The sequence below is a fragment of the Octopus sinensis genome, linkage group LG1, assembly GCF_006345805.1.
Source record: "Octopus sinensis linkage group LG1, ASM634580v1, whole genome shotgun sequence".
NCBI lineage: Eukaryota > Metazoa > Mollusca > Cephalopoda > Octopoda > Octopodidae > Octopus > Octopus sinensis.
The window spans coordinates 82393813-82415308 of record NC_042997.1 but is presented as its reverse complement, the minus strand read 5'-3'; the positions used below and the strand labels follow the sequence as shown (position 1 = coordinate 82415308).

Here is a 21496-nt window from a genome sequence, read left to right as displayed (position 1 = left end):
ACATGTATGTATGTATGTACGTATGTACGCCTGTGTGTATGTATGTATGTATGAATGTATGTATATGTACGCACACACACACTATAAACTTAAAGCTATAAACATGTAGTGATGGATAGATGTAGACTGACCATTCATCACAACAATATCAAATTTTAACTTTCCCCCCTCCCCGCCGAAACTAGGAAGTGATTTATGACCCTCACCCCCACAACAAAACTCTAAAACCTATTATCAGTCACTTATCTCTATATCACAAAACTTTTGTTTTATTATTACTTATCTTTTTTCTTTTTTTTTCTTTTCTCTCTTACATCTAGTTAGTTCAGGTTATATATATATATATATATATATATATATATATATATATATATATAATATATATATATATATACACGTATGTATGTGTGTATGTATGTATGTATGTATGTATGTATGTATGTATGTGTGTATGCACGTACATACGCATGTGCGTATGTATGCATATGTGCACGTGTGATGAGTGGTCAGTCTACATCTATCCATCACTACAGGTTTATAGCTTTAAGTTTATAGTGTGTGCGTGCATATACACACACATACATACATACATACATACATGCATGCATACATACATACATACATACATATACACATACATACATACATACATACATACATACATACATATATACATACATACACACAGACGTACGTACATACATACATACATGCCAGCATGCATACATGCGTGTATACATACATACATACATACACACATACATACGTACATATATATAACGAACTAACTGTTACTGTCTCAGATGCAGCACGGATTTTTGTCAGTGAACAGGTAGCGGTCTTAAAGCGACGAAAATATTTTGACAAATTAAACTTAAATGTTGAAGTGAATCGAACGGCTTTTTTGTGTTTCTTAAATGGCTTACAAACACCTTCCACACTACAATTGTATATATATATATATACATAAAGAGTGTATAAAATATTTGTATACACAAAGAGGAGACCATTGACAGGACTCCTTACATGCTAAAAAGGCCAGTTAAAACCCAAACTACGAAAGAGAGAATTCGTGAGGCACACTGTTATAACACTAGAATGAACAAAAAAATGTCTTTTGTTTGTTTGTTCTAGTGTTATTACAATGTACCTCATGAATTCTCTCTTTCGTAGTTTGGGTATTAACTGGCCTTTATAGCATGTAAGGAGTCTTGTCAATGGTCTCCTCTTTGTGTATAAAAATATTTTATACACTCTTATATTCTTAAAAATATGGTATGTCTTAGGACTTTTATTTATGTATGCTAACCACTGGTAATAAATTGTTTTAATTTATTATCCTCATATTTACGATTACATATTTATTATATCATACCTTGATACTGTGTGGACTAAGATGACAGGCCACTGGTATTTATAGAGTGTTACACACTTTCGGTATGCAAATTAGGGACTCCTTCATAGAGCAACTGTTGTATTTGTTGAATATGTAAACAGTTTGGCTGTTTACACAAAGCCACAAAGTATGCCAAATTTACTGCTTTTAGAGTTGTAGCCAATTTGAAGAAAAGTTACGATGTTCAGAGAAAGCCTCACAGTCTTTGTAGCGACCTTAAACACACACCTCACATCTTAACAGGATTTGTAAGGTCAATTGAGTCAAACCCATCAAAATCGATGGTGAAGTTGGCTCAAAATCAAGGAATCAGTAAAATGACCATTTCTAAGTCTCTGAGATGAGACCTTATGAAATCACATGTGAGAAGACACCGTAACATCCTAACTATTCACTCCAAAGCCATTCAAAGTGAAAGAAGTCCGAAACTTCTTAGTCATCTGGAAACATCGTGACAGAGACGTCTGCATCTTTGTGGATGAAAAGAAGTGAGTATGTATGTGTGTGTGTGTGTATATATATATATATATATATATATACACACCCAGAACCATGCAAACCATCAAAACTCACAAGTGATAGTGTACAACCCTTCTCAAGTTCCTTCAGCTATGCATAGCAAGAATCTGGCTTCCATTAAGATCTTTAGAGTTGTTGCAAGTGATGGGAAATTGATGCCTCCTCATTTTATTGAAGCGGTTCTTAAAATAAACATAGCAGAGTATCTCAGAATCTTAAAAGATTTATTGCTTTAGATTAGGAAGCATTATTATGCAAGTTGAGTCATGTTTGTACAGTACTCTGCACCCACTCATTCTTCAAAAACAATGCAAGAATTTTGAAGAGGAATTACCCATAATGATATCTAGCCTCTAGCTCATCAGATTTAAATCTGTGTGATTTTTGGCTATGAGGCACAGTTGAAACAATATCCAATGCAATTTCACACAACTGTAACTGTGTGTCTTCACTGAAGGCTTCAATCAACCAAGCATTCAGTGAAATGAAAGGGAAGAAATACTTAAGACATGCACATCATTTTGTAAAAGAATTGAACTGGTAAAGAGATCAAATGGCGGTCACATTGAACTGAAATAAGTGCTAAACACTCCACAATAAATTGGCATAAACATAAAATTTGCAGTGTTTGATATTTCCTAGTTAAACCAATTATGATACAAATATTTAAATGATCTCCATTTACCTGTTAAAGCCTCTCTCTCTCTCTCTCTGTGTATATATATATATAAATATATATAATACACACACACACATACAGAGTCCCATTGATCAACACTTTCTAAATAGAATATAGTTGAAATCATGTATATGAGTAGCAAAGTTGTTAATTGCACAACTATGCTTGCACCATGCTGTGCTTATACATACATACATACATACATACATACATACATATATATATATATATATAAGAACATATATATATAAGAACAATATTGTAACAACCCTGGTATAACTGTATGTTTATATATATATCTGTTTGTATTGATTGTGGTTTTTAAATTTACAAAATTAAATCTACCGTAATGAATTGTTTATATTGTATTGTAATATATGATATACTGGAATCTACTATATGTATAGTGTTGTGAAGATTACTCTAAATCTAATGATATTGTTATTATTGATAAATATAATAATCATCATCATCCGCTTTCCATGCTAGCATGGGTTGGACGGTTCAACTGGGGTCTGGGAAGCCAGAAGACTGCACCAGGCCCTGTCTGATCTGGCAATATTTCTACAGCTGGATGCCCTTCCTAACGCCAACCACTCCATGAGTGTAGTGGGTGCTTTTTACGTGCCACCGGCACAGGTGCCAGACAAGTCTGGCAAACGGCCACGATCGGATGGTGCTTTTTATGTGCCACCGGCACGGGGACCAGGCGAGGCTGGCAATGGCCATGAACGGATGGTGCTTTTTACGTGCCACCGGCACTGGTTACTCAGCTGCAATTTCCATTGATCGATTTCGATTCTTATTCTCACTTGCCTCAACAGGTCTTCACAAGTAAAGTTTTGTGTCCCAAGAAGGGAAGGTATGCGTAAGTGGACTGGCTACATCCCGTGTAGAAGGCCACGGGTTATGGTCTCACTTGTCCAGCTGGGTCTTCTCATGCACAGCATACTTCCAGAGGTCTCGGTCTCTAGTCATTTCCTCAGTGAGACCTAAAGTTCGAAGGTCGTGCTTCACCACCTCGTCCCAGGTTTTCCTGGGTCTGCCTCTTCCACAGGTTCCCTCAACCACTAGGGTGTGGCACTTTTTCACACAACTATCTTCATCCATTCTCGCCACATGACCATACCAGCACAAACGTCTCTCTTGCACACCACATCTGATGCTTCTTAGGTCCAGCTTTTCTCTCAAGGTACTTACACTCTGTCGAGTGTGAACACTGACATTACAACCTGAACACTGACATTACATCTTGAACACTGACATTTAATAATAATAATAATAATATTAGTAATAATTAAATATATTGTTTATGTAGTCATGAGCATGGACGTATGTATATGTTCCAGTATATATGTATATATATGTATATGACAAATGGTCTATTTGCTTGGACCTATTGTTTAATTGTGCTTATTTATGTATTTATACACATGTAAAGGTGTATATACTTTGCTTATTTATGTATATATATATGTGTGTATGTGTATATAGATATTTGTTTATATATATATTAAATTGTACGTGTATCCTGTTTCATGTATTTATATTTTGAAAGTTCTTTATAATCTCTGATGAGGCCTATGGTTAAATATAAGTACCCTATTTTTAAATACCTACAACCTCAATATAATTGACAACTATAGGCACTGTAAAACTACTTTTTTCCATAGGCTGAAACAGCTGTAAGAGTGATTTTAATGATTTCAATATTTTATATTAAGATTTTTATAATTGTATTCTTATCTTAGATGTATTGAATTATAATATATATATGTATGTTATTAAGGTTCTCGCTTTTGTTAAATAAATAAATAAGTCAACATTCTAATATCCGAAAGCTGATGAACCAACTAAATTGCTTCACCATTTTCTTATTTATATTATATATATATATATATATATATAATATATATATATATATATGTGTGTGTGTGTGTGTGTGTGTGTGTGTGAGTGTGTGTGTGTGTTTACGTATGTATGCACTTGTGTGTGTGTAGTGAGTGTATATTATATATATTATATATATATATATATATATATATATATATGTGTGTGTGTGTGGTGTGTGTGTGTGTGTGAGTGTGTGTGTGTGTTTACGTATGTATGCACTTGTGTGTGTGTAGTGAGTGTATATTATATATATATATATAATTCTTTAAATTATTTCAGTTTTTCTCAGGCTTACCTTTTGAAGTTCTGATTGGTTTTCCTTGTACTTGTAGAGCCATCTGGCTAAGTATTCAATAGGGTCCAAAGGTTGTTTCAGTATAATTTCCGTTAATGCTTTCGTCAATGGAACACCAAGATTATCAATGATGTATTTGCTGTCTATACATCCTTCTGGAAGGACTATGTCTACCTTCGTGTCTAACATCATGTAATGGTCTCTGAGGCTAAAAAGAGAATACTCACTTTTATAATTTGCTTATCTTTTTCTCTCTGACACACACCCACTGTTTTATAGATTAATAATGGTAAGTCTGATCTAACACACAACCAAAACCTTGTTAAGTCCAAGATGTAACCTTTGTTGCCTTAATCCATATAGCTGTAAATAGGTTCTATGTTTTTGTATAGTTTATTATTGTAAGAAATAGAAATATTTTAAAGTGTTTGGGTCACTCATTATTCACTGCCAGATATAAGGTAGACTGTATGATTGATGACAATGATGATGATTCTTGCTTACTTGTATCAGAATTGCTTTATTTATAAATCTTTATGTTTCAATATTTTCTGAGCATGAGGCAGTGAGCTGGCTGGGTTGTTAGCATGCCATGCAGAATGCTTAGCATCATTTTGTCCATCTCTATGTTCTGAGTAAATTCCACCAAAGTCAACTTTGCCTTTCATCCTTTTGGAGTTGAAAAAGTAAGTACCAGTTGAGCACTGGGGTCAATGAAATCAACTTACACCCTAACCCCAAACTTGCTGGCCTTGTACCAAAATTTGAAATTAATATTTCTGAGCATGATCTCAATATGGTCAACAGTGTTAGTAAAATAGATACCAGTTATTTTTCTCTCACAGAAACAATTTTTTTATTCTAGTTTTGTGTTGCAAGTTTTATTTCTCCATTTTTTCCTCCCATTCTTCTCTCATTTCTCTTCCAACAGAATCTGACGCCTATACCCTCACACACATTTTGACCACAACCTCTACATTCCTCTTGCCTTCCCTTTCACTTCCTACACATACCCACTGCCACCTCCTTTCTTCTTTGCATACAATATAATTACACAAACACACCATCCACCCACACCTTCACTATCCAATGCTTTTACACTTTCACACTTGTATACATCTACTCATACATCCCCTCTTAAAAAAACAATATATACACACACCTCCCTACGCTTTATGTCTATCTCAATACATGGATATACTCCTCTACGCACACACACACACACACCTGCTTCTCCCTCCTCTCTTCTCTTTGTAGAACCACATTCCCACCTGGCCCTTAACCCCTTTATCCAATTTTTTTTCCTTTAATCGCTTTTCTCTTTAACACTTCTTATATACTGTTCTATGTTTCCCTTTATCTACACTGCCCTTGCCAGGGCATATTCCATGGACCATGCCTCTGCTCTTTCTCCCTGCACTCACCCTGCCGTTGTCCATCTCCTGTTTCTACTTACCTACCACCCCTCCAACGCACTATTCTCCAAGCCTTCCGGTAACTTCAGTCCGACCCCTCCACCTTGCACATCTTTCCCAACGTACCCCTTCCCTCCTTCAAACGAGCCCACAACCTGCATGACCTCTTTGTCCACAGTTTCTTCCCTAACTCCACCTCTCAGCCTGGCTCATTCCCCTGCTCCCACCCATGCTGCTGCACTTGCCCCTACCTCTCCAACACCACCATCCTCACAGGCGCCCATATCGTCCCTATCACATCCCTGTGTTCAGACTGCCTTTGCACAGAGCCCATCTAGACTCCTGCCTTTACCATGAAAAGGAATTAATCTTCTGTCTTTGCTTCTTCGTCTCACATAGGCTTAACTCGCCTCCTCACTTCATCTGACACCTACTTCCTCTCTTCACTCCTACCCACTTCCTCTCTTCATTGATACCACTCACCCTACCCCCCACTCACTAGCACTGACCACTTCCCAGCACCCACACCACCATCAACACACTCACACACGACCTTCAATAGCATCACCACACATACCACTATATGAGCAGCCATACGTTACAGGTGCACACACTTGCACACACACCCACACATCTAAGTCACTAACCCCTATTCACACATACACACACACGCATCTTCATTTGGGATTACCAACACTTTATTATCTCCCTTTCTTTCAATCTTTTTTCTAATCAGTTGCCATGCTTGACTGCTAAATCTGCATGTTTTTTTCATTCTCTCTCAGCTTATTTTCTCGTTCCTTTCTGTTGAAGAACATAGGCTCAAAATGTTAAAGACTTTTTCATTTTCCCAAGTGTCAAACTAATACACCAGCTTGTTGTTTATACACCTGTCTTCTTTTGTTTTTCTATAAATTTCAACTATATATATATTAGCTTTGCTCTATTCGAAAACATGTATGGTTAACTCAGTAAATAGACACTCAAATATTACAATACTTAATCTTGTCCTTCCAAGTTTTCAGTTCAAATACCTTCAAGTTCAACTTCATCTTTTTTTTTTCCTAAGCTCAATAAAATCCATAACAGTAACATAGTAGAGTTCATTCAATCCATTACACCTCTTTTTGGCCCTCATCCCCCAAAAAGAAATAGTACTTTTAGTTTTAAAATAAAGCTTTACTTTCTATATGATTTATAATCCTTTTGAAAACTATCTTCCTGAAATTATTATTTATTATTGTATGCTTTATAGAGGTGTGTGCTGGCCAATGGCCTACCATTGGTGAAATGCTCAGCACCAATGTTCTTCTACATTCAGTATAGGATTTGTAGCCAATTATTGAATTGAAATTAAAAAGTTATGTGAGGACGAAACCTTAAATTAAGTTTGGTTTGTCATTATGAATAAATATAGTAAAGTGGCAAGCTGGTAGAATTGTTAACGCATCAGACAAAATGCTTAACTGCATTTCAGCCGTCATTATGTTCAAATTCTACCAAGGTTGTGTTTGCTATTCATCTTTTTGGGGTCAATGAAATAAGTACTAGTCAAGTACTGGGGATCAGTATAATTGTCTACCCCCACCCCATTTCAGGCCTTGGTCCTATATTAGGACAGTTTGATGATCCTAAAATGTATGCTCAAATCAGACAATAAGCCATGCCTCTAGGGTTAGGCACTCTTGTTAATAAGGATAGATTCTTAAGAAAAGAAATTTTCTACTTATATCCAGTTTGCAATGACATTTAGTGAAATTCTTCTGGTACTTTTTGTATGATATTTCAAGAAAGGGTTATTGTTACCTCTCACTACTTCTACTGTTTCTTCCTCAATTGTGTATATTGCATATGTTGAGGGAATGGGGGAAATGTATTGATTTAGTGATTGTCTTCAACTGTCACAAGAAAGGTGTATCCCTTAGTTTACAGTCTGAAGTATAAAATTTTCTAAACAAAAGGTAAAGTCTGATTCATGCATAATAAAATTTAGTACAGTTTATAATATGTATGCTTATATTATTTTGAGTCTTGGTTGGGTTTAAAGATTAGTGTTTTGTAGTTAGAGTTTATGGTCAGGTTTGGTTTTAAGTTTAGAGATAAGAGTTCAGGATTAGAGTTAGGGTCACAGCTAGAAAGCTGAAGTTACATTAGATTTAAATTTCTTGGCACAAAGAACCAAAATAAACTGGACTTTTGGGGTGTGGGCGATATGCCATGCTTGAGAAAACCCATCAAGCCAAGTGAAATCATAGTCATGGCTGTTGCCAGTGTTGCATAACTGGCATCCATGCTGGTGGCATGTAAAAAGCACTCTTTGAATGTTGGGCCTCACAGAGGCAGTGACAAGAGACAGAAACCTTTGGCAATATACCTTGCTTGAGGAAACCTGTCTAGCCAAGTGAGAGCATAGTTGTAGCTGATGCTGGTGTACGTAACTGGCACCTGTGCTGGTGGTACATAAAAAGCACCCTCTACACTCTTGGAGTGGTTGGTGTTAGGAAGGACATCCAGCCATAGAAACCATGCCAAGTAAGATTGGAACCTGTGCAGCTCTCCAGCTTACTAGTTTTCAGTCAAACCATCCAACCCATGCCAGCTTGAAAAACGGATGTTACATTATGAAGATGATGATGATGATTTCAGACTGTAACATATGGGGTGCACCAAGACAAAGTTAAAAGGCAATCCTTCTTTATTGGTATAAAGTGTCAGTATGAGGGGGCAAGGTCATTCATCTTTTTCAGCCAAGCCTCTTTATCTATGTCATAAAGGAAAGTTATATGAGTGAATGATGTTGTCTACCAGTACAAAAGGATTGCCAGTTAAAAAATTAATGGAAAAATGGGAACTGTAAACAAAATATTTTAACTTTGTTTGTTCAACCTATGACAATTATTTACATAAAAACGGCAAACTGTTTTTTTATGCTTTATTTACTTTACAAACTAATTTTAAAAGTTATATCCTAGAGTTTAAACTCCAAAAAAAGAAAATGTTCAAATGGAAAATAAGTTAGTCAGTTCCTATGTACATGCAAAAATATGCAGTATAAAAAAAAAGTGGGGAGACTAAACTGTAACTATATGCCTACAAAAAAGTGAGATGCTCATAGCTGTGTAGTGGGAATATTTGGCAATCAGATCGCTATAGAGAATATTTTATGTTGAGCTTTTTGATTTAGTCAAGTTTTGTTACTTTCATATCCTGTGCCATTTTCCCATGATTCTCTTTCATTTGACCTAAATATTTTGAAGTTTTATTGCATTTCTGATCTTTCTGATGTTTAAGAATAGATATCTATTCAATATGACGGCTGGATGTTTTAATTAATTTTTTTTAACTAAACACTTTGAAACTTCGGATACTGGTAGAATGTGTACACAATAGGCAGAAGTTATAGACTGACAATGGCCAAATTTGTGTTTGATAAGTGCCAATGATATATATATATATACATATATGCTGATGATATATATATACATATATGAGTAAAAATAATTTCATCTTGCAATTGAACCAATGAAACAGCCTCTACCTGGTCGCTCGACATGCTAAAAATAGCAGCCAAAGTATCCCCCTACCTACATGCACATTGTATGTAATGTCCTAGATTATCCTTAAAAAGACAGGCTAGAATGTCTTTGATGATAGCTTTGCTGTATCAGGATTGATTTGAGGCTAAATAACAACAAAATTATGGTCCTTAGTGAAAATCGTGCAGATAAAAAGATCAATGAGGGTGGGGGTGAAATTTACGAGGATTCCACCTCACCCTACCCCGTTTTTCGGACCCCAAAAAGGGTTTTGTAGCATATTAGGAGGTCACAGGAATTCATTCAATAAAAAATAAAATAATTTCCAATGATTCCGGGATGAAAGGGGGCGGCGGTCCCCCACCCAATCCCACCCTTTTTTTCCGAACCAAAATAAGGGATTTGCAGCATATTAGGAGGTCAGGGTACTTGATTCCACGCAAAAAATCCAAGTATTTTTTCTTAGTGAAAATCGTGCGGGTGTTAATATACCATAATTTTGTTGTCATTTAGCCTCAAATCAACCCTGATACAGCAAAACCTATCATCAAAGACATTCCACCCTTCAGCAAACCGTCTTATAATCTAGGACATTACGTACAATGGGCGTGTGATTTATGTAGGAGGTTACTTTGGATGCTATTTTTAGCGTGTCGAACGACCAAGTAGAGGATCTTTCATTGGTTCGATTGCGTGATGAGATTTTTTTACACATATATGTATGTATATAAATTATCGGCATATATGTATATATCTATCATTGGCACTTATCAAACACGAATTTGGCCATTGTCAGTCTATAACTTCTGCCTATAATTAATGTGTGTATGTGTGTGTGTGTGTGTGTGTAATATATATATAATATATATATAATATATATCATCGTATTCTCAATGTTCGCAAACAGCAGCAGTAATTTTCTTTAGCTGAATACATGTCATTGATTGGTTAAAATTACTCAAATACGATAACTTTAACACGAAATAACTTATAAAAACAAAATTTTGTCAAAAACGTTAAGAGTAAACTCTGTTCTACATGACGCATTCTACTAGTATCCGAAGTTTCAAAGTGTTTAGTTTTAAAAATTAATTAAAAAACCTGGCCGTCATATTGAATAGATCGTTGATGTGAATGAATCTACTTTCAAAGGTAATTCTGGAGAATTAAAGAGGCAGATTTACCTTATCTTACTCATTTTGCCCCAGCCAAATTTGTCTTTTATATGCTCCAAGAGAACGATAATAATTTTCTAAAATAGTGTTCTGAATATGTTATAATTTTTTTCACTGCATTTAAGGAAGGTCATTTGTAAAACAGACAGTGAACATTTGTAAAAAATATTTTTTTCTCAAAGTCAAAAATGCAGTAAAAACTCCTCACTGTGCCTCCTCCCCCAGTTCTAAAACGAAGAATGTTACAGTATAATATAGTGGCTGCTATTTCTAGCTCATCGAGCGATTTATCGTTAGACTGAGAAACTAATGGAAAGGCTATGGATGAATCGTTGTTTCATCAGAGTATGCTCAAACACCCTACCGAAGTATAATCTCAGCTCTGGTTATCACAACGTGCGTAAAGTGATTTTTAACAAAAATTTGAGTTAAAATAGCAATGAAGGAAGTCACATGTGGTCGCTTGATGTAATAGATATAACATGCAAGTCTTCCTCAAATGACAACCCATCGTCCCACAAATAGAAAATGAGCTGACATGCAGTCCCACACACAATACGTATATGTGTGTGTAGAGAGAGAGAGAGAAAGAGAGAGAGAGAGAGAGAGAGAGAGAGAGAGTGTGTGTGTGTGTGTGTGTGTGTGTAGACGACAAAACTTTCGAAGGTCTCCAGGTTCTAGGCTGACTTAAGAACTAAACAACAATCCAAATAGACTTTCTATTTTGCTATCGTTTATATTCATCATGTAGACTTAATTTTCTTTTGCCCCTTACATGTGTGTCGTATTTTGAAATTCTTAAACGAAAATACACAATAAACTTACGCAATGTAGTGCTAAATTTTCTCTTGTGAAAAGCGTGAGTTTTGTAACGTTGTTATTCTCTGTACAAGTTGATGAATTGCAGTTGCTAAGCAACCTCATAAGGGAGATAACTTCCGTAAATTATTTGGATAGTTTAATGATTGGGTTTTTGTTAAACCTCAGGTTAGCCAATAATCAAATGTATTCCAATAAGATCACATTAACTAATTTATCTTTCCCTTTTAGAAGTGGATGTGGTTTGATTTGAGGCAGATGTGCCTGTGTTTTGTAGTAGGTTGGTCGACCACATACATAAACTCTCAAGCTGGTGCGTAAATTTGGAAAGGGTTTCAGTTACCTACAAATGGTAACTTAATATCTTATAGATCACGCAAACCCGGAAAGTGATAGTCTGAAGTCTAGTAAAACCGAAACATGTCCATAGCAATCACTTTACTAACAGAGGTTTCCCCACTAAGCATAGAAATACAATTTTCTGTAGAATTAATCCATAATTTTTTGCAATTATTTCCCTCATTAATAATCGATACTAAGCTTGTTTTTCATCTCCAACTTAAAGGTTAATTTCAAGTCATTAAAACTTGTTGGTATATATCATTCAAAAACATCAACTCCCCTTGAACTATCCAATTTCAGGTCTCCATGTATTATTTCTCTTTGTTCACAGACTGTATTAAGGAATGTGCACACTAGGTAATTGGCCAAAAAATGCATGTTATTTTGTGTAGGTTGTGGTTGTGTATGTAGGCCCACTCCCTAGTGCATTGGGTGGCCTATAATGCTGTTATGGCTTAAAGTGTCAACCCAATTTCCAGGAAATTTAACACTTGCAAAATTAAGCAAGGCCTTGAATATTGATGAGATTGATCAAAATGAGAGTTGAGTTTATATTTCAATTGTAAATTTCCTCAAGCTCTCTGAGTCAGTTTATCCTGGTCTGGAACTAACAATCCCAGCAGCCCCTTCCTCTGTTATTGTCATTCATTTCCATATTTAAAATGCAAGGATGTTGCCCACTGAGTAGGAGGAAGCATGAACAGAAAAAAAAATGAAGCAGGTAGAAGTATTTATGTCAGCCCTGACACTGAATAGTTTGGATCAGGCTAACTGAAGTGAGTTTAACAGCCACCAAACTTTTATATTTCTCACAAATTAGATCATAAAAAAATTGTAGGGATGGCGAGAGCCTAAATGAAGGACTAGCCCTAAGAAAGCATACTAACATAGTGATTGATGAATAATCTATAAATATACAAAAACTTCGATGGGTTTCAATTTCATTGATGTTTTGAAGAATTCTTTAAGCTTCAAGGTCTTAGAGGAAAAAAAGTAGTTTGAAAGGAAGATCAGAAATTGAACTGAAAAAGAACCATACTGATAGAGAAGGAAACCATAGTTTCGAAGATGATCAGCTAAGAATTCAAAGTTCAGATTTTGAACCATTAAACAAGTTCCTCTGTCAACAACTTCACTCTAAACAAGCATCACCAAATTACTAGACACTCAGATCCAAGTCAGACACCCATCTAGTGATGTCATCTATGTCCATTTCAACTGGAGCAAGATTAATGAGTCACTTGCTGAACTCACAAAATGGAAAAAAATGTACTGGTCATCAGAGGAGAGATGAGAGTGTTCCCAATAAGTTTGCCAAGCAAAGCAGAAGAACTCTAGAGCCCTCTCTTTCACTCAGTTGAGGATGATGTCACATCTGATGATTGAATCAAAGGTGTTTTTGAAATTGAGCTTGTGAAATACTCTAACTACTTAAGAATGTTTTCTTGAAGTTCATGGCTACTTCACATCCCAGTTCAATGTCTGCTTCAAGTTAGTTAAATGGGTTCAAATTTCAAAAAGAGATAATAAGAGACCAGCTACAAGCACCCTTTTGAGATGAGGCATCTCAAAGTTGACCAAACTGCTAAGGGGTGGAGATCACCATTCTAATTACCCCTTTTCCATTTGTATGTGATGCTGGTGAAGGTGAATAAAAGATGGAGTGTGACAGTAGTGGAAGGAAATGTATAGACAAGGATTCAGATAATGTGACAAAGTCAAAGCATGCAGGTTTACTGATACCTGAAGTATTGCTATATTGTTGTTGGAGCATATTTTGAAAAGAAAGAAAAAAATCTACAAAAGTTAAGTCAAATGTACAAGTAGTAAATAGAAAGAAAATAATAACTGAAGACTACTGTTAAAGTGTATAATGTTTGGGTTCAGAAATAGACTCATTAAGTGCAAATAACTTCTAGTTGCTGATAATTTTTATCATTGTGTATTGTAATAAGAAGTTTATCAACACTTTAATAATATTTAGTAATCAAATCATTGCCAATGTTAGCTTTGTGTTGATTGGTAAGATGATATCCTTTTCTAGATAATCCAAGCATTGTTTTTATTATGTAATGTAATAGAAAGTGTCCTTTGTTCAAATCCAACAATAGTTGGCATTGTTTCTCAGCATTTTGGCTATGTTCAAAGTTATATTTATTTCAATTCATCAATATTTCGGGGTCATAGCTCTTAAAAGTAACAGAACAGGAATAGAAACAATACAATGGAGATAAGGTTCGAAATTAGGATATCAGACTCAACTGTAGTTGTGTGGCAAAAAGCTATATTCTAACCATGTATAACAGCACATGAGCCCACATCTGACCTGACCTGAAATTTGAGTTATGTGAAATTATGTGCCTTGAACAAGGATACAACATACTGCCTGGTTCTGCCACCACATTAATATTTCTGTAGTATTACCAACACAATACACACGTAAACACAGGAATAGCTGCTTGATTAAGTAGCTTGCTTTGCGATCATGGATTCAGCCCCACTGCATGGTACCTTGGGCAAGTGTCTTCTACTATAGCCCTGGGCCAACCAATACCTTGCACGTGAATTTAGTAGATGGAAACTAAAAAAATGCTCATTGGATATGTTTGTGTATATTTGTTCCCCACCACCACTTGACAACCAACGTTCCTCTGATTATGTTTATGCCCCTGTTACTTAGTGGGTCAGCACTTTATGTTGTTATAGACTGTCTATTTTTTATTCCTCTGTCATCAAAAAAGGCTTGTTTTCTTCACGTTTCAGCAATGAATTGCAGATTGAAATACATCAGTTGAGGTTAGCCTTATTCAATTGCTGTGGAACTCAAATATTGAGCCTGTTGATGTAACCAAGTTGAAGCAGATGGTTTTCAATTCTGGATCTGGATATTAAAAGAATTTCTGTGATCATCTTGGTTATATAACGGGGTTGGTGTCACCTAACTCCTTCATTTTGTAGCTATTAATTTCAGTTAGTTGGCTAGAGCAAGGTACATCTTAAACTAAATATTTCCTAAATGGCATACACATCCAATAATAGCATCTTCTTCATACAGGTTTCTGCTGTTTTCTTGCCTTTCTTTCACTAAAAAAGCACAAGATGTTGATAATGTCTGTTTGATTCTTCATTTTCGGAGTCATCTCTTTTGCTGTATTGAAGTACAATGAAGTGTCCAGTATCTAACAAGTGTGCATGCACAAGAGACAAACTGACTTATTAGAGTTTAGTATCAACACAAAACTGAATAGACATTTTGGCTAACCTATCATCATCATCATTTAACATTCATTTTCCATACTGGCAATATATATATATATATATATATATATATATACGAATGAAGGAAAATCACTTAAATGGGTCATTGACATGAATTTGAATGAGTCAGATGGGTCATGTACTAAGTGCAGAAAGCAAAAATAAATTTTTAACTGAAATTTCACTTTTAGTTGGAGAAGAAAAACAGCTAGCTATTTTAATCAAAAGAAATAGGACATCTTTACTTTAAACCATAAGGAGTGAAAAGATTTTCAAGGCCAGAGGCAAATTGCAAATACAAAAGAACTTGTTGAGCATATCTGTAGTGTGTACAATAAGAAATCTTGAAGCAGTTTCAAAGTTTGAATACTTAATGTTGAAATATCTTAATGTTGGGTTTATATCAAAAATAGTGAAACATTTTTGTTTTTTCTATTTCTTTGCAGGATACACTAACAAGAATGCTTGTCCACCTTCAACTTTTTTCAACCCAGTACCATGGAAGCCTTTAGTAATACCAGTTAAAACTAATAGGAATGAAAATGAAAATAATTATAAAGAAGAAAGAAAATGCAACAGGGAAATCTTGTTTTTGTAAATCGCAAATAGAAACTGATATGTACATAATGTGTGGTATGTATGGATGGATGGATGTTCATTTTCTTTCTGAAAAGTGAGAGCAGGTCAATTCCAAGTTACAAGGCTCTTCTTTAATTGTTTAGCCACAGGTCACCCTGATGTAGCAAACCTAAAATGAAAAATGTTTCAACTATGACCAATGATATGTTGTTATATACAAATGAAGCAGACAGATTTTTAAACATGTTACTTTACTTTGCCATCTTGTTTACCTTTTTTTTAAATCTTGAATCATGTGATGTTCTTTTTTAAGGCACACACAAAGGGACATAGGTGTTCTAAATATTAAATTGAATCATCATGTTACAATCGTCCTGTCATTTTTTTACACAGTATATCTAAGTTTATATTATATGGTATATACTTCTCTTTTAAGCAGGTTGGGGGAGATTCAGTTATCTCTTGCAATTCAAGTGACTGATTGATTCCCTTTGTTGGTTTGTTTTTCCAGTTGACTCCCAGTAGTTACTACTATCTTTCCTGATCCTCCATTCCCATCCTTTCCTTTAAAGGATACCCCCAATCTCAATATGTTACTACCGAATATACAGTCAACATTATTAGCTACTTTGGCTACACCTTCACCGTCATGATATGCTGAAAAGCTTCCAGATTCCGTGATGCATTATACAAAGATGACTGAGTTGCAGACAACTTCCATTAGTATTTTCTGGACATCTCTAACAATACCTAATGTGTCTTCAAACTCATAACATGATACTTGAACGTGTGCAGTCATTCTTCTGACTACTTCTCAGTATGTGGTGTTCTCTAATACTTTGGCTCTGAAAGAAACCTGCAAACAGAAAGGAAAATACCTCATCTTCTACCTGGAAACCTCTTCTCTGTAAGGTTGCTCTGATCTAGAGTCATGGTGTGAACCTGTGAAATGGTGATAGTGATGTATCCTCTAGTGGCGCATGCAAATACGAGGGACGTTCAATAAGTAATGCCTCTGACCCACTTGCAGTTGTTTGATCTAGCTGAAATTTTGCATGTGCAATCATTTATATCTCTATAGAGTAAGTGGCAAATTACAGCTCTGAATTAATTGTGGTTTCTGATTTACAGGTGTTTGAACCGAGTCAAGTGTGAAATGGAGCCTGTTGAGTGTCGAGCAGTGATCCAGTTTTTGTATTTGAAAGGACGCACACCACGGGAGACTTTTGATGAAATGAAAGTAACTAATGGTGATGATGCCCCATCATATGACCTTGTAAAACGGTGGCATCGTGAATTCAAACATGGTTGGAACTCTGTGGAAACACCTCCCAGATCTGGTCGCCCCCCCCCCTTCTGCCATTGATGAGGCATCTGTCCGTCAAGTTGAGGCTGCCATGTTTGGAAGATCGACGCATAATTATTCGCCAAATAGCCCATGAGGTCAAGATTAGTACCGGGTCTGTGGAAACTATCATTCATGACTATTTGCATATGCAAAAGGTGTCTGCCAGATGGATTCCCAGGTTGCTCACGCCTTTCCAGAAGCAAGAACACGTCGAGTGCTCGAGGGTGAATTTGGAGATGTGCCAAGAAGATAAGTCAAAATTTTTCAAAAGACTGATTACACAGGATGAAACCTGGGTCCATCACGATGATCCAGAGACCAAAGCCCAGTCAATGCAGTGGAAGCACCGTGACTCACCCCCTCCAAAGAAGGCAAGGGTGCAGCCCTCTGCTGGCAAGGTCATGCTCACAGTCTTCTGGGACCAGGACGGAGTAGTGATGATAGATTTCTTGGCAAAGGGTACCACAATTGCAGGAGCCTATTATGCTTCACTTTTGAGGAAATTAAGAGAAGTTATCAAAATCAAGAGGCAGGGCAAGATCAGCAAAGGCATCCTCCTCCTGCAGGACAACGCTCCGGTCCACAACTCGCTTGTCGCCAGATCAGAAGCACAGGCGTATGGCTATGAACTCCTCCCCATCTCCCTACTTTCCTGACCTTGCACCCTCTGATTTTCACCTCTTCCCAGTCATGAAGTTGTTTTTGAAAGGAAAGCGTTTCCCAGATGATGCAGCCTTGATTTCTGAAGTCACATTCAGGTTGGAAGACCAAGCTGGGGTCTTCTACAAAAACGGTCTCCAGAGCTGCATCAAACAATGGGAGAAATGCGTGACTCTGGCTGGTTCTTATGTAGAAAAAGACTAATAACTGTGCCAAGTTTCGTTACTCTACTGCTATGGGAAGTGGGTCAGGGGCATTACTTATTGAATGCCCCTCGTATATTCTGTTCAATCAACATCCAACTCTATTTGCATTACGTCTGTTAAAAGATCTAGATGAACTTCCTACTGAGTTCAGTTGGTTTTAATCCTGACATTACTATACTCATGTGTTTGGTACAAGCAATGGCTTCAAGTACTTTGCTGGTGCTGATACTCTATATATGGGTGGCATCTCTGCTATGGGTCCAAACATATTTAAACAATTTCATGTCATCTGTGTACCTTTTAATGCCATTACTTCAGTGTACACTCTTCTTCCTAATAACTTCTCATACCACATATGAAGAGCTTTCAGGCTATACTGGATAAACGTGCAGATCTGAACTATGATATCAGTGTAGAAACCATGATGTCTGACTTTGAAGATGGTGCACTGAGAGCTATTTTTGCAGTCTTTGGCCACAACATGGAGAGCAAAGGTTGTGTAGCAGTGATTTGAACTCAAACCACTTGGTAACTGAGCCGACATCATGATCAAACCACAGTGGTTTCACATGATCAGTCTATTAAGCAGCCGATCAGCATCACTTCAGACCAATCAACAACAACAAACTACATTAACATCTGCTACAACAGTTGTTTCTATGATCCTATGCAGTCCGATTAGTATAGGATCCATGAACTGGCTCTGGGAACATAGTATTATAACAATGCTGAATTTCATTCATTTTTTAGGTACAGTTGATGTTCTACATTTTTTTTTTTTTTGCCTCTTGATGATGTTAATGAGGGTATAAGATACTTCAAAAACTGTCATTCCACAAAGATCTACCTGAAACTAAGGAGTTGCTCATTTACTTTGATCATAGTGGCTCATTCCAATTGATTCTGATACCTTTGAGTTTGCTCCTCACCTATTGAGTGTACATAATGCCACTATGAGCACAATTATCCAGCAAGATGCTGTTTGTAATCTATCCCAAAGAAGAGTTCCCAGACATAATGGACTCTATGTGTATATCACAGGATAGAGATTTTTCTATTCTGTATATAAAAAAAGTTTGGCTCCTTTTTCTGGCAGGTCATGCAATAACATACAGGCTCCGTCGTTGGTATGTCTCAGTAATAAGTTTGTTGTTATTTAGCCTCAAACCAACTCTGATACAGCAAAACCTATCATCAAATACATTCCAGCCTTCAGCAAACCATCTTTTTTGGGATAATCTAGGACATTACATACAATGGGCGTGTGATTTAGGTAGGGGGTTACTTTGGCTGCTATTTTTAGCATGTCAAGCGACCAGGTAGAGGATCTTTCATTGGTTCAATTGCGTGATGAGATTTTTTTACACATATATGTATGAATATATATCACCAGCAGAATTGAAAGAGTAACTTCTGAAGGCAGCGAGCTGGCAGAAACGTTAGCACGCCGGGCGAAATGCTTAGCGGTATTTCGTCTGCCTTTATGTTCTGAGTTCAAATTCCGTCGAGGTCGACTTTGCCTTTCATCCTTTCGGAGTCGATAAATTAAGTACCAGTTACGCACTGGTACTTAATGTAATTGACTTAATCCCTTTGTCTGTCCTTGTTTGTCCCCTCTATGTTTAGCCCCTTGTGGACAATAAAGAAATAAGTTAAAGAGTAAGTCAAAAACTGAGTTTCATGTATTGGCACTTATCAAACACAAATTTGGCCATTGCCACTCTGTAACTTCTGCCTATTATTAATGTGTGTGTGTGTGTATATATAAGTATAATTAGAATTTTGTATGACTCTTACTTACTCTATCTTTTATTTCCCCTCTCATTTTTCTTCCTTTCTCTTGTTCCCCCTCTCTCACATTTCTTGGCCCTCTTTCTTTAACTCTCACTATTTCCCACTCTTTTATCTCCCCTGCATCTTTCCCTTTGTCTGATTTTTTTCTAATCCTTCAATCCCTTTGTCCCCTACCCATCTCTCCTCCTACATGGTGATCAGTGTCTGGCCAGCCATGATCTTTCTTTCTTGGCCTGACTGCCGATCGGATCGATCGTCTTGCGTCCTTCTCCTATATTCCTGCCTTTAGGCTTTCACTTCAAACATGTCAGCTCAATTTGAATCATTTTCAGTGGAAAGGTGCCTGTTGTTATTTCTTGTTTTATTCGTAATTGTGTACCATGTTCTCCATGTTTTTGTTTGCTTGTTTTTTTGTCTTTGTTGCCATACACATTCACTAGCTTCTTACAAAGGGATCTAATTCCCTTAACTTAGACTTTTTTGGGAATAACCAGATCAAACCATCTCAAGTGTAACTGTCCGAAATGGTTGTGACTTCTGGTACTTGACTGTTGAAAGAAAGCCAAGAATGACCCGTCTTTTTTTTTTTTTGCCTGTCCTTCTAATTGTTGTTTCTCTTGTCCACCTTTGTGTCGTCTATCTGTCCGAAAGTTTTAATGCCCTCTATTGCGTTTTTGTTCCATTTATATATATATATATATATATATAATTTTTTCAGAATGTGATAAAAATCCAAAGCTGTGAAAGATTTTAGAACATTTATAAATAGAAGGTATTACAGCTGTTTCCGGGATATTTTATATATCACTTCATCGGAGACGGTATGAGAACATGGTTAAGCAATAGTTATTTTAGATATGAAATAGAGAGTGAAGTGGAGGAATGAAAATAGACGTGAGATATTGCATCTGTAGATCCATTATTTAGGCAGAATGGTATACATATAAGATTCCAATACCTTGTGAGTAAGTTCCAATAGTATTTAAAATTGGTTATTCCAGGTGTAAATATCTATATACATATTTAATATATGCATGTGTATACATCTTCACATATATATTTTCTTCTACTGCTAAACACTCACCTGTCCTCTAACCAACCTAGCCTATATTCCCAAATTCTTCATTCCACCATTTTACTACCCCTCTCTGCCTCTCACTTAGGCTCTATCACTACATACCTATTTCTTTACTACCCACAAGGGGCTAAACACAGTGGGAACAAACAAGGACAGACAAACGGATCAAGTTGATTTCATCGACTTCAGTGCGTAACTGGTACTTATTTAATCGACCCCGAAAGGATGAAAGGCAAAGTCAACCTCAGCGGAATTTGAACTCAGAACGTAGCGGCAGACGAAATTCGGCTAGCCCAGCGTGCTAACGGTTCTGCCCTACCTGACACTCCTTTACTCTTTACATTCTCATACCTCTCTCTCTCTCTCTATCACCCACCACTCCCATTCTGACATTCCTTTACTCTTTACCCTATCATCTTTTTACACACTCATATCTTTCTCTCTCAATCACCCTCACCTCCCCATTCCTGCTATCAATTTATCTTGACTGACCACTAACCACTA

At 36.4% G+C, this 21496-nt stretch overlaps 2 protein-coding genes across 4 annotated transcripts in view; one reads left to right on the top strand and one right to left on the bottom strand.

Annotated features, from left to right (window-relative positions):
- LOC115218250 overlaps nucleotides 1–11877 on the bottom strand; it is a 34864-nt gene extending 22987 nt beyond the window's left edge. The window contains exons 1-2 of the mRNA XM_029787999.2: nucleotides 11734–11877; nucleotides 4783–4990 (exon numbers count right to left, since the gene is read on the bottom strand). Of these exons, the coding sequence (XP_029643859.1) occupies nucleotides 4783–4974 (192 nt within the window). The 5' untranslated portion in view covers nucleotides 4975–4990; nucleotides 11734–11877. The remainder of the gene's footprint in view (nucleotides 1–4782; nucleotides 4991–11733) is intronic.
- Nucleotides 1–16269, top strand: part of LOC115218260 (coiled-coil domain-containing protein 34) — a 138926-nt gene extending 122657 nt beyond the window's left edge. For all 3 annotated transcript variants that reach the window (XM_029788012.2, XM_029788027.2, XM_029788019.2), the window contains one exon: nucleotides 15774–16269. In XM_029788012.2, coding sequence (XP_029643872.1) covers nucleotides 15774–15925 — 152 coding nt within the window. In that variant the 3' untranslated portion in view covers nucleotides 15926–16269. The remainder of the gene's footprint in view (nucleotides 1–15773) is intronic.
- Nucleotides 16270–21496: the final 5227 nt, after the last annotated feature.